At 42.5% G+C, this 21,112-nt stretch overlaps 1 protein-coding gene across 44 annotated transcripts in view; it reads left to right on the plus strand.

Moving 5' to 3' along the window:
- Positions 1-20,766, plus strand: part of LOC110508221 (kinesin-like protein KIF1A) — a 48,472-nt gene extending 27,706 nt beyond the window's left edge. For 6 of the 44 annotated variants that reach the window (XM_090225094.1, XM_090225099.1, XM_090225083.1 and 3 more), the window contains 20 exons: positions 733-931; positions 2,347-2,437; positions 2,603-2,721; positions 2,800-2,873; positions 2,980-3,088; positions 3,205-3,271; positions 3,371-3,455; positions 3,767-3,872; positions 4,373-4,396; positions 6,816-6,930; positions 7,072-7,205; positions 7,338-7,399; positions 10,090-10,235; positions 10,526-10,714; positions 10,909-10,980; positions 12,860-12,966; positions 14,562-14,684; positions 14,974-15,166; positions 15,467-15,585; positions 15,796-20,766. In XM_090225094.1, the coding sequence (XP_090081220.1) occupies positions 733-931; positions 2,347-2,437; positions 2,603-2,721; positions 2,800-2,873; positions 2,980-3,088; positions 3,205-3,271; positions 3,371-3,455; positions 3,767-3,872; positions 4,373-4,396; positions 6,816-6,930; positions 7,072-7,205; positions 7,338-7,399; positions 10,090-10,235; positions 10,526-10,714; positions 10,909-10,980; positions 12,860-12,966; positions 14,562-14,684; positions 14,974-15,166; positions 15,467-15,585; positions 15,796-15,835 (2,174 nt within the window). In that variant the 3' untranslated portion in view covers positions 15,836-20,766. The remainder of the gene's footprint in view (positions 1-732; positions 932-2,346; positions 2,438-2,602; positions 2,722-2,799; positions 2,874-2,979; positions 3,089-3,204; positions 3,272-3,370; positions 3,456-3,766; positions 3,873-4,372; positions 4,397-6,815; positions 6,931-7,071; positions 7,206-7,337; positions 7,400-10,089; positions 10,236-10,525; positions 10,715-10,908; positions 10,981-12,859; positions 12,967-14,561; positions 14,685-14,973; positions 15,167-15,466; positions 15,586-15,795) is intronic. The other 38 variants (XM_090225102.1, XM_090225107.1, XM_090225085.1 and 35 more) reach the window with 13 other exon arrangements.
- Positions 20,767-21,112: the final 346 nt, after the last annotated feature.

Here is a 21,112-nt window from a genome sequence, read left to right on the forward strand (position 1 = left end):
ATCATCATCACACCTGATTTCTCTTTAATATAATGTGTTATGGAAGTTCTGTTGGTATTGCAAGTGTGGTCTCAACGTTAGGCCCCCTCCCTTTCTTCTATAAATAGATAATCAGTGGTGTACAATGGCAGCGCCCACACTACAAATCATTGAGGATGACAAACAAAGTCAACGACTTAATCCCATTGTGTTCCTCAGACATTATCCGCACAAATATGTTTAGAGAAGACATTTATGTAAGCCTATTTAGGGTGTAATGCATTATCTAGGGTGTAGTGCATTATCTAGGGTGTAGTGCATTATCTAGGGTGTAGTGCATTATCTAGGGTGTAGTGCATTATCTAGGGTGTAGTGCATTATCTAGGGTGTAGTGCATTATCTAGGGTGTAGTGCATTATCTAGGGTGTAATGCATTATCTAGGGTGTAATAAATTATCTAGGCATTATCTAGGGTGTAGTGCATTATCTAGGGTGTAGTGCATTATCTAGGGTGTAGTGCATTATCTAGGGTGTAGTGCATTATCTAGGGTGTAGTGCATTATCTAGGGTGTAGTGCATTATCTAGGGTGTAGTGCATTATCTAGGGTGTCGTGCATTATCTAGGGTGTAATGCATCGGATAATTGTTTATTCAATGTGTCGATGTGTTTCGTATCGCTTCCTATCCAAATAAACCATAATATGTCAATGAAATGTTAACTGAAAGGTCAACATGTCCTCACTATGACCCCAGACTTGTCCCCCGTCACAGCCACTCCGGAGGCCCCTCAGAGCCCGTTGAAGGGGGTTCTGGGTCTGGAACTACCCCTGGAGCTGAACCACGAGAAGGCCCTGTCCCACCTCCGCATCGGATCCACTTTCACCTTCAGGGTCACCGTGCTGCAAGCCTCCAGCATCTCTGCCGAATATGCCGATATCTTCTGCCAGTTCAAGTTAGTGCCTCCCATCCAACTTTTTGATGTATTTTAGACTTTATTTGACCAGGAAGTGTCTTGAGGTTTAGGTTCAATGTTTTTGAGAGAGAATTGACAAGATGTCAGTGAGGAAAAGCATTTTGAATGATGATGATGATGATGTTGCATATGGGGGCATTTGTTTCTAAAATCTCTTCTTAGGAGCAACTACAAGTGTCTATGGTTCAGGTACTTTCACTCAGGCAGTCCTCGCATTCTAACTGTCTCATAGCTATGCTATGACAATGCCGTGCCATTCAGGGCCTGTCACTTCTCTCTATCCAGAATCAACCCATCCTCTCTTGATTTAAACAAACTTAAATCTTATGGTTAGTATTATTTCTAAGGGTTAGTGTTGTTCCTAAGGGTTGGTGTTATTCCTAAGGGTTGGTGTTATTCCTAAGGGTTAGTGTTATTCCTAAGGGTTAGTGTTATTCCTAAGGGTTAGTGTTGTTCATAAGGGTTAGTGTTGTTCCTAAGGGTTAGTGTTATTCCTAAGGGTTAGTGTTATTCCTAAGGGTTGGGGTTATTCCTAAGGGTTGGTGTAATTCCTAAGACAGATTCGTCTGACGGTGAAAGACAAGTTTCCATCAAATGTGCTCATAATCAATGCAGGATATTGAGAGTAGTAAATATTATACACTGAGTGTAAAAAATATCAAGAACACTTTCCCTTTTTCCCTCAGAACAGCCTACATTTGTCACGGCATGGACTCTCCAAGGTGTCAAAAGCGTTGCACAGGGATGCTGGCCCAAGTTGACTCTCCAAGGTGTCAAAAGCGTTGCACAGGGATGCTGGCCCAAGTTGACTCTCCAAGGTGTCAAAAGCGTTGCACAGGGATGCTGGCCCAAGTTGACTTTCCAAGGTGTCAAAAGCGTTGCACAGGGATGCTGGCCCAAGTTGACTCTCCAAGGTGTCAAAAGCGTTGCACAGGGATGCTGGCCCAAGTTGACTCCAATGGCTGGATGTCCTTTGGGTGGTGGACCATTCTTGATATGGAAAACTGTTGAGTGTGAAAAACCCAGCAGTGTTGCAATTCTTGACACAAACTGGTGGGCCTGGCACCTACAACCATACCCCATTCAAAGGCACTTAAATATTTTGTCTTTTCCGTTCACCCACTGAATGTCTCATTTGCCTCAAGGCTTAAAAATCCTTCTTTAACCGGTCTCCTCCCCTTCATCTGCACTGATTGAAGTGGATTTAACAAGTGACATCAATAAGGGCTCATAGCTTTCACCTGGTCAGTCTATGTCATGGAAAGATGTTTTGTACACTCAGTGTATTTAGTAATGTTACAGTGCAGTAGTTTAATGTATATTGTTTTGTATACACTCAATGTACATGATTAATGAATATTTAATATTGATTGAATGTGTTTTTCTACTTCCAGCTTCATCCACCGACATGACGAGGCGTTCTCCACTGAGCCACTGAAGAACACAGGCAGGGGACCTCCTCTGGGATTCTACCATGTACAAAATGTAAGCACTGACCAGAAACAATATGTTATTTTTCATTACAACTAATAGGTCTCATTTCTGTGATATTACCATTATTGAATCAATTTATTTTGTATTTCCTTGTATCATCCATTGTTACAGGCCTTATTGAGTGAAGGCTAACCTCACTTTTGATTTGTCTATTAGATCACGGTAGAGGTCACCAAGTCGTTTGTGGAGTACATCAAGACCCAGCCCATCGTCTTCGAGGTGTTTGGTCACTACCAGAAACAGCCGTTCCCACCTCTCTGCAAAGACCTCATCAGGTGATAAAACTCTACTCGTTCTCTTCTTCTTCAATTGATCCCGTTTCACTGTCTTGCTAAAATAGTCAATTTTAAAAGTTCGCACTTTTTTTACAGTCCCCTTCGACCTTCTAGGAGGCAATTCCCGAGGGTCATGCCCTTGTCTAAACCAGGTGAGGGTTCAAACATGGCATTGTGTCCTTCTCTTTATCTTAGCAAAGTGTTTTGTCACAGTGCCAGAACGTTCACCAGGCCAGATTCATTCCTTCTCTTTCACAGTGCCGGCCACCAAGCTAAACACCTTGACCCGCTCCATGGCAGGCCCATGTCACTCCAAATATGACCTCATGGCCTTCTTTGAGATCTGTGAGCTGGAGGCCAATGGAGAGTGAGCAACCTTAACATCTATTTCCTTACTTCCCCGTTCGAATCAAGGAATCAAATGGACACAACAATCATAATCTACTCATATAGGTTGTACATTTGTTCTGTGTTTGTCCTCAGCTATATCCCTTCAGTGGTGGACCACAGAGGTGGCATGCCTTGCCATGGAACCTTCCTCCTTCACCAGGTAAAGAATTGCAACATTTTCAGAGGGGAGTTGATTTGAATCTATTTCTCAGTTATTCAAAGCCCAGTGTTGACTTCCTGTGTGGTGACCTGTCCACAGGGCATCCAGAGGAGGATCACAGTTACCATAGCACACGAGACAGGAAATGACGTAGAGTGGAAGGAGGTCAAGGAGCTGGTGGTGGGTGAGTACGGCTGGAAGAATGCTTTATTAGGAGACAACAGAGCGTAATGACAATAAAGATCCACTAGCTCCATCTTTACAGTACATCAATCGATCAATCAAATGTATTTGTAGAGGCCTTTTTACATCAACAGATGTACTATATAGAAACCCAACCTAAAACCCCAAACATCAAAGAATGCAGATGTAGAAGCACTGTGGCTAGGAAAAACTCCCTAGGAACCAGGCTCTGAGTGGTAGCCAGTCCTCTTCTGGCTGTCGGGTGGATCATAAACATCCATCTCTTGACTTTTGACCTTTGACCTCTCTCAGGGCGTATCCGGAATACTCCGGAGGCTGACGAGACCATCATTGACCCAAACATCCTCTCCCTCAACATCTTGTCTGCAGGCTACGTCTGGCCCTCGTATGACGACAAGTACGTATGCTTTCCCCTTTCTCAGCTTTTTACTGTACATACTGGATATACTGGACATACTGGGCATACTGGACATGTTGTGCATGCTGTGCATGCTGTGCATACTGTACATACTGGATATACTGGACATAATGGACATACTGTGCATACTGTACATACTGTGCATACTGGACATGCTGTGCATGCTGTGCATACTGTACATACTGGATATACTGGACATAATGAACATACTGTGCATGCTGTGCATACTATACATACTGTGCATACTGGACATACTGGACATACTGTAGTTCTGAATCAATGGCTTTAGCTTGTTTCACAACAACACCGAATATGATTTTCCATAATGTTCTGCTGCAGTATGTCTATGTTTCTCTTTGTATTTGTTGTATATTAACACTGTATATTTTGGTCACTTTGCTGCTGTGAAATCCTCAGCTAAGCTGCTTGTTTAACCCGCTCGCCCTCTTCTCTTTTCTTTGTGCTTCGCTGTATTGCAGTGTTTCCCTGGGAATTGACCATAGGTATAACACACAACCTTTCTGCTTCTCTCCTCTCTTTATACAACCGTTCTGCTTCTCTCCTCTCTTTATACAACCTTTCTGCTTCTCTCCTCTCTTTATACAACCTTTCTGCGTCTCTCCTCTCTTTATACAACCTTTCTCCTTCTCTCCTCTCTTTATACAACTTTTCTCCTTCTCTCCTCTCTTTATACAACCTTTCTGCTTCTCTCCTCTCTTTATACAACCTTTCTCCTTCTCTCCTCTCTTTATACAACCTTTCTCCTTCTCTCCTCTCTTTATACAACCTTTCTGCGTCTCTCCTCTCTTTATACAACCTTTCTCCTTCTCTCCTCTCTTTATACAACCTTTCTGCGTCTCTCCTCTCTTTATACAACCTTTCTCCTTCTCTCCTCTCTTTATACAACCTTTCTGCTTCTCTCCTCTCTTTATACAACCTTTCTCCTTCTCTCCTCTCTTTATACAACCTTTCTCCTTCTCTCCTCTCTTTATACAACCTTTCTGCTTCTCTCCTCTCTTTATACAACCTTTCTCCTTCTCTCCTCTCTTTATACAACCTTTCTGCGTCTCTCCTCTCTTTATACAACCTTTCTGCTTCTCTCCTCTCTTTATACAACCTTTCTGCGTCTCTCCTCTCTTTATACAACCTTTCTCCTTCTCTCCTCTCTTTATACAACCTTTCTGCGTCTCTCCTCTCTTTATACAACCTTTCTCCTTCTCTCCTCTCTTTATACAACCTTTCTGCGTCTCTCCTCTCTTTATACAACCTTTCTCCTTCTCTCCTCTCTTTATACAACCTTTCTGCTTCTCTCCTCTCTTTATACAACCTTTCTCCTTCTCTCCTCTCTTTATACAACCTTTCTGCTTCTCTCCTCTCTTTATACAACCTTTCTGCGTCTCTCCTCTCTTTATACAACCTTTCTCCTTCTCTCCTCTCTTTATACAACCTTTCTGCTTCTCTCCTCTCTTTATACAACCTTTCTGCTTCTCTCCTCTCTTTATACAACCTTTCTGCTTCTCTCCTCTCTTTATACAACCTTTCTCCTTCTCTCCTCTCTTTATACAACCTTTCTCCTTCTCTCCTCTCTTTATACAACCTTTCTCCTTCTCTCCTCTCTTTATACAACCTTTCTGCTTCTCTCCTCTCTTTATACAACCTTTCTCCTTCTCTCCTCTCTTTATACAACCTTTCTCCTTCTCTCCTCTCTTTATACAACCTTTCTCCTTCTCTCCTCTCTTTATACAACCTTTCTCCTTCTCTCCTCTCTTTATACAACCTTTCTCCTTCTCTCCTCTCTTTATACAACCTTTCTCCTTCTCTCCTCTCTTTATACAACCTTTCTCCTTCTCTCCTCTCTTTATACAACCTTTCTGCTTCTCTCCTCTCTTTATACAACCTTTCTGCTTCTCTCCTCTCTTTATACAACCTTTCTGCTTCTCTCCTCTCTTTATACAACCTTTCTGCTTCTCTCCTCTCTTTATACAACCTTTCTCCTTCTCTCCTCTCTTTATACAACCTTTCTGCTTCTCTCCTCTCTTTATACAACCTTTCTCCTTCTCTCCTCTCTTTATACAACCTTTCTCCGTCTCTCCTCTCTTTATACAACCTTTCTCCTTCTCTCCTCTCTTTATATAACCGTTCTGCTTCTCTCCTCTCTTTATACAACCTTTCTGCTTCTCTCCTCTCTTTATACAACCTTTCTCCTTCTCTCCTCTCTTTATACAACCTTTCTGCTTCTCTCCTCTCTTTATACAACCTTTCTGCTTCTCTCCTCTCTTTATACAACCTTTCTGCTTCTCTCCTCTCTTTATACAACCTTTCTGCTTCTCTCCTCTCTTTATACAACCTTTCTGCTTCTCTCCTCTCTTTATACAACCTTTCTCCTTCTCTCCTCTCTTTATACAACCTTTCTGCTTCTCAACTCTTTGTTTCTTTGCTTTTTGTTGTTTTATTTCTAACTTTTTTCTGCAGTTGTTTTTAACCCGACATGTTCATTTGACATGACGCTTAGCAGTGAATTCAAAGCTGTTGTTTCTGTCCATGTATAGAGTTTGTTTCAGTACCCCTTGTCTTTGAAGGGCTTGCACAACTGAATACCCTTTCCTCTTGATACTGCCTGATCTATGCCGATGAAGGAAAGTCATACTACGTGTTTCCAGTCACTCATCATTGACAAATTGAAAACAACGTCTATACACCAGTGGAGGCTGCTGAGGGGAGGACGGCTCATAATAATGGCTGGAATGGAGCGAATGGAATGGCATCAAAAGCACGGAAGCCATTTGTTTGATGTTGTTGATACCTTTCCACCAATTCCGCTCTGGCCGTTACCACGTGCCTGTCCTCCCCAATTAAGGTACCACCAGCCTCCTGTACTAGACACAAAAAAACACTAACTTTTTCCCTTGTGTTTACCTACAGGACGTTTTACCGGTTTGAGGCAGCATGGGACAGCTCCATGCACAACTCCCTCCTTCTGAACCGCGTCACTCCCTATGGAGAGAAGATCTACATCACCCTCTCAGCCTACCTAGAGGTAAACATTTCCTTCGCTGCAACCCAGAAACATCACCCATGTTGGCTCTCTATATTGATGGGGGGGAAGTGGTGAGTTAGCCTGTACACTACAATGTAAAGTGATGTGAGTTTAATGCTGGTTCTGGTCCATTCCTTTCAGATGGAGAACTGCACCCAGCCGACGGTGATCACCAAAGACTTCTGTATGGTGTTCTACTCCCGTGACGCCAAGCTTCCTGCCTCTCGCTCCATTAGAAACCTTTTCAGCACCGGCTGCCTAAGGCCCTCAGAGAGGTAGCTAGGCCCGTAGAAATAGAATTAGACCATATTATTCTAGGTTATATATCTCTATGTGGGTAGGCCCCACCTCAAGCCCTCTCTGTGGAATCTGACAGTACTAACTCTGTCCTCTCTTCTCTTCCTCAGTAACCGTGTCACTGGAGTGTATGAAGTCAGTCTCTGCCATGTCGCTGATGCCGGAAGTCCAGGTAGAGTAAAGGAATGGCAGAATGCTTGATTATAAACACAATTATAAACTGGGTGGTTCGAGCACTGAATGCTGATTGGCTGGGTATGACAAAACATGTATTTTTTACTGCTCTAATTACGTTGGTAACCAGTTTATAATAGCAATAAGGCACCTCTGAGATTTGTGGTATTATGACCAATATACCATGGCTATGGGTTGTATCCATGCACTCTGCGTTGCGTCGTTCCCAGGAACAGCCGTTAGCCGTGGTATATTAGCCCTAGGCCTTAGCCCTATGCCTATGCCTTATTGCTTAATTCTACGCAAGTACAGTGCCTTGCGAAAGTATTCGGCCCCCTTGAACTTTGCGACCTTTTGCCACATTTCAGGCTTCAAACATAAAGATATAAAACTGTATTTTTTGTGAAGAATCAACAACAAGTGGGACACAATCATGAAGTGGAACGACATTTATTGGATATTTCAAACTTTTTTAACAAATCAAAAACTGAAAAATTGGGCGTGCAAAATTATTCAGCCCCCTTAAGTTAATACTTTGTAGCGCCACCTTTTGCTGCGATTACAGCTGTAAGTCGCTTGGGGTATGTCTCTATCAGTTTTGCACATCGAGAGACTGACATTTTTTCCCATTCCTCCTTGCAAAACAGCTCGAGCTCAGTGAGGTTGGATGGAGAGCATTTGTGAACAGCAGTTTTCAGTTCTTTCCACAGATTCTCGATTGGATTCAGGTCTGGACTTTGACTTGGCCATTCTAACACCTGGATATGTTTATTTTTTAACCATTCCATTGTAGATTTTGCTTTATGTTTTGGATCATTGTCTTGTTGGAAGACAAATCTCCATCCCAGTCTCAGGTCTTTTGCAGACTCCATCAGGTTTTCTTCCAGAATGGTCCTGTATTTGGCTCCATCCATCTTCCCATCAATTTTAACCATCTTCCCTGTCCCTGCTGAAGAAAAGCAGGCCCAAACCATGATGCTGCCACCACCATGTTTGACAGTGGGGATGGTGTGTTCAGCTGTGTTGCTTTTACGCCAAACAAAACGTTTTGCATTGTTGCCAAAAAGTTCAATTTTGGTTTCATCTGACCAGAGCACCTTCTTCCACATGTTTGGTGTGTCTCCCAGGTGGCTTGTGGCAAACTTTAAACGACACTTTTTATGGATATCTTTAAGAAATGGCTTTCTTCTTGCCACTCTTCCATAAAGGCCAGATTTGTGCAATATATGACTGATTGTTGTCCTATGAACAGAGTCTCCCACCTCAGCTGTAGATCTCTGCAGTTCATCCAGAGTGATCATGGGCCTCTTGGCTGCATCTCTGATCAGTCTTCTCCTTGTATGAGCTGAAAGTTTAGAGGGACGGCCAGGTCTTGGTAGATTTGCAGTGGTCTGATACTCCTTCCATTTCAATATTATCGCTTGCACAGTGCTCCTTGGGATGTTTAAAGCTTGGGAAATATTTTTGTATCCAAATCCGGCTTTAAACTTCTTCACAACAGTATCTCTGACCTGCCTGGTGTGTTCCTTGTTCTTCATGATGCTCTCTGCGCTTTTAACGGACCTCTGAGACTATCACAGTGCAGGTGCATTTATACGGAGACTTGATTACACACAGGTGGATTGTATTTATCATCATTAGTCATTTAGGTCAACATTGGATCATTCAGAGATCCTCACTGAACTTCTGGAGAGTGTTTGATGCACTGAAAGTAAAGGGGCTGAATAATTTTGCACGCCCAATTTTTCAGTTTTTGATTTGTTAAAAAAGTTTGAAATATCCAATAAATGTCGTTCCACTTCATGATTGTGTCCCACTTGTTGTTGATTCTTCACAAAAAAATACAGTTTTATATCTTTATGTTTGAAGCCTGAAATGTGGCAAAAGGTCGCAAAGTTCAAGGGGGCCGAATACTTTCGCAAGGCACTGTATCTGGGCTGCATTTCATCCAACTTGTGTGTGCAACTGTCAATTTCACAGTTCAATCTGTCTGGAGATAAATCTGGATTGAGCTGCAACCCACATCCCCAGTGTGTTCTGGCAGTATATAGACAGTATACAGAAAGTATATCTGTATATAGGCAGTATTTTAGACAGTATATAGACAGTATACCTGTATATAGGCAGTATATATAGGCAGTATATAGACAGTATATGTGCAGTATATGAGCAGTATATGGGCAGTATATGAGCAGTGTATATAGGCAGTATACAGACAGTATATAGGCAGTATATATACAGTATATAGGCAGTATATATAGGCAGTATATATAGGCAGTGTATATATACAGAATATAGGCAGTATATATACAGTATATAGGCAGTATATAGACAGTATATATAGGCAGTATACAGACAATATATAGGCAGTATATAAGGAGTATATATAGGCAGTGTATATATACAGTATATAGGCAGTGTATATATACAGTATATAGGCAGTATATAGACAGTATATATAGGCAGTATGCAGACAGTATATAGGCAGTATATATACAGTATATAGGCATTATATAGGCAGTATACAGACAGTATATAGGCAGTATACAGACAGTATATAGGCAGTATATAGGCAGTATATATAGGCAGTATACAGACAGTATATATAGGCAGTATATAGGCAGTATATAAACATAGTTCTGTTTCTATATTTGACATGGCTGTCTTTTTACAATGTTTTCCCCTCAGGCATGCAGCGGCGGCGCAGGCGCGTCTTGGACACCTCAGTGGCGTACGTCCGTGGAGAGGAGAACCTGGCTGGGTGGAGGCCCCGTAGCGACAGCCTCATCCTGGACCACCAGTGGGAGCTGGAGAAACTCAGCCTGCTGCAGGAGGTGAGGCCTTGGATTGGTAGGGTCTGTAGGGTGGGTGGGCCGGAAATCAGAGGGGTGGAGTCAAGTGTGATAGTTAGTCAATGAATGAATGAAATAAACAAACAATACTTTGCCAATGAAATGTGGTCTGAATAACAAGTAATCAATTATGTTTCTATTCATAAACAGTAGCTGTTTTCAAAATAGTATTGTGTGGCGGTACTACTCACCAATGAGTCACTCACCTGGATAATGGACAGTGGCCATTTTGTGCCAGAGACTCAGCAGTTTCTCTGTGTGTGTCACTACAGGTAGAGAAGACCAGGCACTACCTGCTGCTGCGGGAGAAACTAGAGGCCACCCTGGCCGCGGGGCAGGACGCGCTCTGCAAGAGTGGCGACATCAGCGACTTTGCTAAGAGCCCCATCCTCAGCTACAGCCCCGGGGGCAGTCCCGCCCTGGAAAGCCCCAGCCAGAGGCAAAGGGAGCTGGCTGCCAAGGTGACTACAAGTCCCTGGCTTCTATTAGGAACCAGGCCTACCTTGGAGCTCCTAATACAACGCTTGCTTGCCAGAACACTTTCTGGTTCACTCTCTTTTTTTGGACTTTTAATGGTTGTGATTATTAGTAATAATAATACATTTTTCTGCTCCTCCTCTCCTCTTCTCCTCCTCTCCTCCTCCTGCGGTCTCAGTGTCTGCGGTTGCTCATGCATACATTCAACAGGGAGTACAGCCAGGTGAGCAGCAGTGCCAGTGAGAGCAAGGTGAGCCCCAGCCCCCAGGCCTGTTAACCCCCTCTATAACCCACTTACAGAACCCAGCCCCCAGGCCTGTTAACCCCCTCTATAACCCACTTACAGAACCCAGCCCCCAGGCCTGTTAACCCACTCTATAACCCACTTACAGAACCCAGCCCCCAGGCCTGTTAACCCACTCTATAACCCACTTACAGAACCCAGCCCCCAGGCCTGTTAACCCCCTCTATAACCCACTTACAGAACCCAGCCCCCAGGCCTTTAACCCACTCTATAACCCACATACAGAAGCCAGCCCCCAGGCCTGTTAACCCCCTCTATAACCCACTTACAGAACCCAGCCCCCAGGCCTGTTAACCCCCTCTATAACCCACTTACAGAACCCAGCCCCCAGGCCTGTTAACCCCCTCTATAACCCACTTACAGAACCCAGCCAACAGGCCTGTTAACCCACTCTATAACCCACTTACAGAACCCAGCTCCCAGGCCTGTTAACCCCCTCTATAACCCACTTACAGAACCCAGCCCCCGGGCCTGTTAACCCCCTCTATAACCCACTTACAGAACCCAGCCCCCAGGCCTGTTAACCCCCTCTATAACCCACTTACAGAACCCAGCCCCCAGGCCTGTTAACCCACTCTATAACCCACTTACAGAACCCAGCCCCCAGGCCTGTTAACCCCCTCTATAACCCACTTACAGAACCCAGCCCCCGGGCCTGTTAACCCCCTCTATAACCCACTTACAGAACCCAGCCCCCAGGCCTGTTAACCCCCTCTATAACCCACTTACTGAACCCAGCCCCCGGGCCTGTTAACCCCCTCTATAACCCACTTACAGAACCCAGCCCCCAGGCCTGTTAACCCCCTCTATAACCCACTTACAGAACCCAGCCCCCAGGCCTGTTAACCCACTCTATAACCCACTTACAGAACCCAGCCCCCAGGCCTGTTAACCCCCTCTATAACCCACTTACAGAACCCAGCCCCCAGGCCTGTTAACCCACTCTATAACCCACTTACAGAACCTAGCCCCCAGGCGGTTAACCCCCTCTATAACCCACTTACAGAACCCAGCCCCCAGGCCTGTTAACCCACTTTATAACCAACTTACAGTACACCGTGCATGATTCTTTTACCCAGCCAGCCCCTAGCCCAAAGCACTTTGTATACCATCAAACGTGCCGCCCCCTATAGATTCCAGCCGATTCTCACTGATCCCACCCAAGACATCTGTCATCTACATCCTTTCTCTCCCGATCCCCTGTCTAGTTAACACACGCAGCCTTTCTGATCATTTGCTTATTTGTTAAACAAAGAACTAAACTCTAACAAAAAACTGAATTCTAACAAGGAAATACATTTGAATGAAGAACTTAACATTAAAACAAAATAACTACCTTATTCACTTCTCTTAATGAATGAATGAATATTCAGTTGCTCATCATCACTCGTCAACCCCATCCCCCCTGAGGTCCCATCTTTTCCATTGATTTACTTCTGTTCTATGGAATCCTTCACCCAACCTACAGATTTTCTCATTCTCACCCCTAGCCCCCTCTCCTCCAACACCCCTCTCCTCCCACCCCCGTCTCAGAGAATGTCAGGCTTCTCTGTCCCTACTACAGCATGTTGTCTCTACATGTGTTACCAAAGCCTGGGGCTGAAACACATGTCCTCTCATGACCTCATCGGATGACTTGATGAGTATCAGATTCTGTCATAGACCCTCCAAATGCAATACATGGGAACTGTTGATGAATGTATAATGGTGTCATTGTATGTGCGTGTTTGTGTGTGCTTATTTTGTGTGTGTATATGTTCATGTTTGTTTGTATGTGTGTGTGTGTGTGTGATTATCTGTGTATGCTTGTGTGTACGTGTTTCAGCTGTCTGAGATGTCAGCGTCGCTGATGTCACCGTCCTCTTCTGGTCTGAGCACGCTAACGCCGTCCTCTACTTGCCCCTCATTGGTGGAGGGACATTATGACATCAGGTATGAGGCCTTTCAACTGTCACCCCTCACTCCCATTTTATTCATCCCAGACCAGCTGTTGACAAGTAGTATACGGAAAGTATTCAGACCCCTTGACATTTTCCACATTCTGTTATGTTACAGCCTTATTCTAAAATGGATTAAATAAATGTTTTTCCTTATCAATCTACACAATCTACACCCCCACACCCCCATAATGACAACATGAAAACTTTAAAAAAAAAAATAATTATAAAAAATAAGAAACATAAATATCTTATTTACATAAGTATTCCATTTGCTATGAGACTCAAAATTGAGCTCCATCGATCATCTATATAAGATTGTCTATAAGTTCCCACAGTTGACAGTGCATGTCAGAGCAAAAACCAAGTCATGAGCTTCGAGACAGGATTGTTTCGAGGCACAGATCTGGGAAAGGGCACAAAAAATGTATGCAGCATTGAAGGTCCCCAAGAACACAGTGGCCTCCATCATTCTTAAATGGAAGAAGTTTGGAACCACCAAGACTCTCCTATGGTCACTCGGACAGAGCTCCAGAGTTCCTCTGTGGAGATGGGAGAAACTTCCAGAAGGACAACCATCTCTGCAGCACTCCACCAATCAGGCCTTTATGGTAGAGTGGCCAGACGGAAGCCACTCCTCAGTAAAAGGCACATGAAATCCCACTTGGTGTCTGCCAAAAGGCACCTAAAGGACTCTCAGACCATGAGAAACAAGATTCTCTGGTCTGATGAAACCAAGTTTGAACTCTTTGGCCTGATTGCGAAGCGTCACATCTGGAGGAAACCTGGCACCATCCCTACGGTGAAGCATGGTGGTAGCAGCATCATGCTCTGGGGATGTTTTTCAGTGGCAGGGACTGGGAGACGAGTCAGTATCGAGGGCAAGATGAACGAGCAAAGTGCAGAGAGATCCTTGATGAAAACCTGCTCCAGAGCGCTCAGGACCTCAGACTAGGGCGAAGGTTCACCTTCCAACAGGACAACGACCCTAAGCACACCGCCAAGAAAACGCAGGAGTGGTTTCGGGACATGTCTTTGACTGTCCTTGAGTGGCCCAGCCAGAGCCCGGACTTGAACCCGATCGAACATCTCTGGAGAGACCTGAAAAAAGCTCCCCACAGAGCATGAGAGGATCTGCAGAGAAGAATGGGAGAAACTCCCGAAATACTCCCGAAGTTGTAGCGTCATACCCAAGAATACCCAAGGCTGTAATCGCTGCCAAAGGTGCTTCAACAAAGTACTGAGTAAAGGGCCTGAATAATTCTGTAAATGTGATTAAAAAAATAAATAATTATACATTTGCAAAAAGTTCTAAAAGGCTGTTTTTGCGTTGTCATTATGGGGTATTGTGTGTAGATTGATGAGGGGAAAAATGATTTAATCAATTTTAGAATAAGGCGGTAACGTAACAAAATGTGGAAACAGTCAAGGGGTCTGAATTCTTTCCGAATGCTCTGTATATGCAAATGACTTAATTCGCTTTGTAGAAAGAGCTTTGTTAAAAGGGCATTGATAGAACATTGAGAAAGCACAGATAATGTTTTAAGAAAGTTGAGAGAACATTGATGGAACGTTATCTCTGGTCTGCAGACACATTGAGCCCAGCTCTGGAGCTTCAACCCCAGACCTGGACCCCTTCAGCCCTGTAGATAGGAAGAGGATCCCGGGTAGAGGCTGCACTTTCGTCCCTGACATCCAGGAGATCCGCGTCAGGTGAGACCAGACCACTCTGGGGCTTAGCAATTTCAGCTAGGACTAGACTGCTGTACAGGATTCCATAGAGGTCAGACGAGTCATACAGTTTGATATTGGGGTGAATTATGATATATCTCTGCTAGATTCATTGTTTGGAATCACTATAAAGATGAAAAAATATATGAGCAATACTTAAGTTATTCGGATGGGCTGTATTTCTACTAAATCAACAATAAATAAGAAAATATGATGTTTACTTCATATATAAGTGAAATATAACTGTCCTTCTATCTCCCCTGGGCTGCAGCCCCATCGTGTCGAAGAAAGGCTACCTGCACTTCCTGGAGCCCCACACCAGTGGCTGGGTGAAGCGCTACGTGGTGGTACGCCGGCCCTACGTCTACCTGTACCGCAACGAGAGGGACAATGTGGAGCGCGCTGTCATCAACCTCTCCTCTGCCCAGGTGGAATACAGCGAGGACAAGCAGACTCTGCTCCGGGTAGGACTGACAGAAACCTCTTCCAAATATTTCATAAATATATCAAAAATATACCATATACATTTTACAAATAAATCACTCATATATTACAAATATACAATGGATATACCAAAAATACAGTATACCACTAATATGTTTGTTGGAATGTACTTCTTGGATATATTTTTTGTTAATAGACAAATATATATTTTTAATAAATGGATAATAAATATATTTTTTATACCATTGATTTCCTGTATCTGTCGAATTCTAGTTAATTTACCAGATCCTTTTAGTGATCTAAATCATTTCTGCTTTTAGACTCCAAACACATTTGCAGTGTGCACCGAGCATCGTGGAATACTCCTCCAGGCCAGTAATGACAAGGAGATGCACGACTGGCTGTATGCTTTTAACCCCCTGCTCGCCGGAACTATCAGGTATAGTAACCCCTCACTGCCTCAACATTGTTACCTCGTGTTCATCAATGAAAACCCTTCCTCAAAATGTTATTTTTTTGTGTAATACCAGGTTACTTAAATCTCCTCGTAAACACTTGTTCAAGCTAATTTCTAATTAAAATTCACTGTCTGCCCCCGATCATTTTCAGTCAAACATTAACCCTCCCCTCTTTTCCCTCCCTCCCCAAGGTCTAAGCTCTCCAGAAGAAAGTCAGGCCCAAGGATGTGAGAGAGAGGAACACATACGGGAGGGGGGGAGAAAAAAGAAAACAAAAACACAATCTCAAAGCTCCACTGACCCTCTCCTGTATACAGCTCATCTAAACAGCTCTCCCTGTCCTAACAGTGCTCCATCCTGTCGCTGATACTTCCCCAAACTGCACTTAAAACCATCCCAGCTGATGCCCTATTTGAAGCCTCTTCCTGGTTACCTGGAACACGCACAGTTTAAACTACCCATTAAACACCCTTAATACCCATGTAAGACTTAACTAACAACCCGACCCTGTGTAGTGGGGCTTACCCCTGCTGGCTGTATTGTGCCTGGTTGTGACACGCCCCATTGTCATGTGCACGTAAACTTTACCGTTATCTAACATGCTAACAGTCCCCATAGGGTTTATCCAAACAAAGAGAAACGGTATAGTGTATAAGTCTTAGTCCAAGTTGTTATCAGTTTCAATGGCCTGCTACTTACTACCGCCCCACTCTGACTGTACATTAAACCCCAGATCAAAACCACTCATGTATTTCTTATAAACACTGTAGACTGATAAGAAAAATACTAATGGTGACATGGTATATTCCCTTTTCTAGTCCTCTCATAAGAGATATCTGTTTCTGTGTGTGTGTTCTCGTGTTAAAACAGCATATCCACATTTACCTCATGTTGAAATGGCTGCCAGTCGCAAACTGGAACTCGTTGTCGTTGTATCTGTTTTTATCCAAGGTTTTAGACAGTATAGGATGAACGTAAATATATATCCAGGTTTTGGACAGTATACAGTGGGATAGAAGTGGGGTATTGTAATAGTTGGATAATGTAATGGACAGATTAGGGTACTGGGGATATGATAGGGCAATAGGATGACTCTTTGCCTTCCATGCTTGGAGAATGGCGAGTTCACTGTGTTGACATTTCATAGTAACATGTTTGTAGAGCATTAGGCAATATAATACGCCACCTGCCTGACTCACACTGGAGAGCAATGTGTCCTTGACCGTTTACATATTCTTTGTGTATATACATTATTTCTTTGTTATTTTAGTTTTAATTTATATATCACTGACCAGTTTAATTTATTTGTGTGGGATCACTGACCAGTTTAATTTATTTGTGTGGGATCACTGACCAGTTTAATTTATTTGTGTGGGATCACTGACCAGTTTAATTTATTTGTGTGGGATCACTGACCAGTTTAATTTATTTGTGTGGGATCACTGACCAGTTTAATTTATTTGTATGGGATCACTGACCAGTTTAATTTATTTGTGTGGGATCACTGACCAGTTTAATTTATTTGTGTGGGATCACTGACCAGTTTAATTTATTTGTGTGGGATCACTGACCAGTTTAATTTATTTGTGTGGGATCACTGACCAGTTTAATTTATTTGTGTGGGATCACTGACCAGTTCAATTTATTTGTATGGGATCACTGACCAGTTCAATTTATTTGTGTGGGATCACTGACCAGTTTAATTTATTTGTGTGGGATCACTGACCAGTTTAATTTATTTGTGTGGGATCACTGACCAGTTTAATTTATTTGTGTGGGATCACTGACCAGTTCAATTTATTTGTGTGGGATCACTGACCAGTTTAATTTATTTGTGTGGGATCACTGACCAGTTTAATTTATTTGTGTGGGATCACTGACCAGTTTAATTTATTTGTGTGGGATCACTGACCAGTTTAATTTATTTGTGTGGGATCACTGACCAGTTTAATTTATTTGTGTGGGATCACTGACCAGTTTAATTTATTTGTGTGGGATCACTGACCAGTTTAATTTATTTGTGTGGGATCACTGACCAGTTCAATTTATTTGTATGGGATCACTGACCAGTTCAATTTATTTGTGTGGGATCACTGACCAGTTTAATTTATTTGTGTGGGATCACTGACCAGTTTAATTTATTTGTGTGGGATCACTGACCAGTTTAATTTATTTGTGTGGGATCACTGACCAGTTCAATTTATTTGTGTGGGATCACTGACCAGTTTAATTTATTTGTGTGGGATCACTGACCAGTTTAATTTATTTGTGTGGGATCACTGACCAGTTTAATTTATTTGTGTGGGATCACTGACCAGTTTAATTTATTTGTGTGGGATCACTGACCAGTTTAATTTATTTGTGTGGGATCACTGACCAGTTTAATTTATTTGTGTGGGATCACTGACCAGTTTAATTTATTTGTGTGGGATCACTGACCAGTTTTGTCGCATGGTACTTTATTCTTGCATTATATTCTCTTGAGTTGATGTCTGTCCCATTCACTCAGTTGTTTTTAACCAAAGCAGTCCAATCTATTTAAAATAGTGAAGAGATCCTCTGTCATGTAGACTTGAAAAAATGTCTCCTAGGTTTTAGTGAGATATTAATGTAATATCTACGATTCTGCTATTGGCCCTGAATGTATGTTTATAAGTTAAATATTCCACGTGGATACACTAAGAATGGCTCCTCTCCAGCAAGAGGATGTTTATTGCGTTCTATGGTGGTGGGTTACTTTGTGTTCTATGCTTGTGGGTTACTTTGCCTTCTATGGTGGTGGGTTGCAGTACATTGAATAATTTAAAAGAACCCTGTGATTATACTCTATTGATAAGTTAGTGGGATATTTTGGACCTTTTTTCCACCAGTCGAGTTGTCTGAAAGTGCATCGCTATGCACCAGGTAGTGCCTCCCTTTCTCCACTTCGCTCTCTCTCTCGCTCCTGTTTTTCATCCAATCCACACTTTAGTATCGTTGACGTCCACCACATTAGCTCAATGGGACATGTATTGAAGCAAGCTTTTATTTACTCTGATGCTATGAACCTAATATTGATGCCGTGTGTCCATGTGATTCTATCCATTTTGACTAATATGTGTACAGTCTATAGGCTACACTAGCTTCTTGTGTAAAGTAGCAGCTAACCTCCTCTGCTTTGCTTTTGTATAGCTGTTTTACAGCCTGATGCTTGTGTCAGAAACCTATACAGTATGTAGATGTTATGAAGTCGCACATCCTGGGGACTTTGGCTGTGGTTTATTGTCGCTGTGACTATTCTTTCACACCCAGATGACCACAAACTGCTATCTGAAACGAGAGTAGTCCAAAGTGAATCAAGGTGGCCCTGCCGACTGAAGCAAAGTGACTCTTCAGTACCACCTTGGTCTAGCAGCCGTAGGAGATGGACAATTTCAAACAGAAGTGGCCTGTTGTCTCATAGTCTGAGTGTTCTATGCTTTTGTACGTCCTTTTGCTTTATTGAAAACCAAGCGTTAGTGTTGTGTTTACAGCAACATCATGTGTGAGTGCAGCAGACCAGCCATGGCCAGACAGCCAATTGGATCATGTCCTACGGTTGTTCCTTGTTTGTATGGCGAGGTTCGTGTTTTTGGTCAAACACAATTCTCCCATCTAACACACAGTGTTGGGTTTTTATGCATACCTCAGGCCTGCCAACCTACAGAGCATGCTTAGATAGCCACAGCAAGGGAGCAACATGCAAGACATGGCATACTCACACATGATTTTCCTCAAATAATATTAATAAGCGCTTATATCCTCAATTATGAACATATCTTCTTATATCCTTCCTACAAGGAATATATATTGCGTACATACTGCAGTGCAATAATTGAGAGTTGATTCCTAGAATGCGAAAACTTAAATACAACCTATCACAAGATATATACTATGAACTAATTCAATTTACAACCTATCTCTGGGTTTCATATTGTGGAGCTGTTTTTTTTTTTTTTTTTTTAACATTTTAGTCATTTAGCAGACACTCGTTTCCTGAGCGACTTACATGAGCAATTAAGGTTAAGTGCCTTGCTCCAGGTCACATCGACAGATGGTTTTTTCTCACCTTGTTGGCTCGGGGATTCAAACCAGCAATCTTTTGGTTACTGGCCCAACGCTCTTAACTACTAGGCTACCTGCCGACCCGGTTGTGGTCATCTTGGTGTGTGTCGTATGCAATTTTTTTTTTTACTTTGGTGTACACTGGTATGCCACTATTTTGCCTGCTCAACCAATGGAAGAAAAGAAAGCTTTATTTATGAATTCTTGTTTCTATTTGGAGGTGGATTACGTGAGTAAGGAATATTAGGGCTATTGAATTGTCATCCAAGTATAATTTATTGTACTTATCACATCATCATTTATCATATTAAAAATGTACAGAATGCATAAGATTGTTTGGGGGTTACAATATTATCCCTCAAAAGAAGGAGATGTTGTTTTGTTTGAAACTGTACTATTGTCGCTTTATCGTTTAACGTCTACTAACTCTTAACTCTACTTCTTAAAACTAGGATACTTCTTAAAACCAGGGTACTTCTTTAAACTAAGATGCTCCTTAAAACTAGGATGCTTCTTAAAACTAGGGCACTTCTTAACGCTAGGATACTTCTTAAAACTAGGGTTCTTCTTACAGCTAGGATATATGAAGTTCCATCCTCAAGGAAGAAGTTAAAACGATGCATTTGAAGTTCCGTGAGCCGGCTATATATACAAATACAGATGGATTCTGTTACTGCTTTGACAGCTTTTTTATGTAGCATTACATTTCCCGGATCCAAGCATGTGGATCTGCCTCTTCTTCACCCTGCTCTCTCTTTCCCTCACTGCTTGCTAATGACGCCCTATCCCCCTCAGTGCAGCTTTGTATAGAAACAGACCCGTATACTAAACGCCCGCCTAAATGACTCTGCATTGAACTTGACATTTGATTGGCTCTTGTCTTGTCAATAATGAACCTGATTGGATGTGGTGGGTCCGATCGCACAGATGTAACCCCCGTTCCATAATAACTGGCCTGTGATATCATCTCAGTGCTCACATTATCTTTTGAGTGTTGGAGTTCTAGTGTCTTCTAATGTTTGTGGACACGTCAACAATTTGTCAGAATAAAGTGAAATAAATGTGGAACTTATGCAACATTTGCTTGTGTCCTTTGTCTGGATTTTGTTGTCTGGCATCGCCAATCATCTAAAACTCATAGATCCTACCTTATACAAGGATGCAAGGACGTGCTGGTTTGAAATGTGTAAAAAGTGTCTCTAATGTAGTGTTGTTCAGACCTGTTCCCGGGGCCCCTACTGTACATGGTGTGCAGGTTTTTGCTCCAGCCCAGCACTAACACATCTAATTCAACTAATGAAATATACTGAACAAAAATATAAACACAACATGCAACAATTTCATTGATTTTACTGAGTTACAGTTCATTTGAGGAAGTCAGTCAATTTCTATTCTATGGATTTCACATTACTGGGAGTACAGATA

This window comes from Oncorhynchus mykiss, chromosome 28 (assembly GCF_057628025.1).
Source record: "Oncorhynchus mykiss isolate SJ-2025 chromosome 28, ASM5762802v1, whole genome shotgun sequence".
In the NCBI taxonomy this organism is placed as follows: domain Eukaryota; kingdom Metazoa; phylum Chordata; class Actinopteri; order Salmoniformes; family Salmonidae; genus Oncorhynchus; species Oncorhynchus mykiss.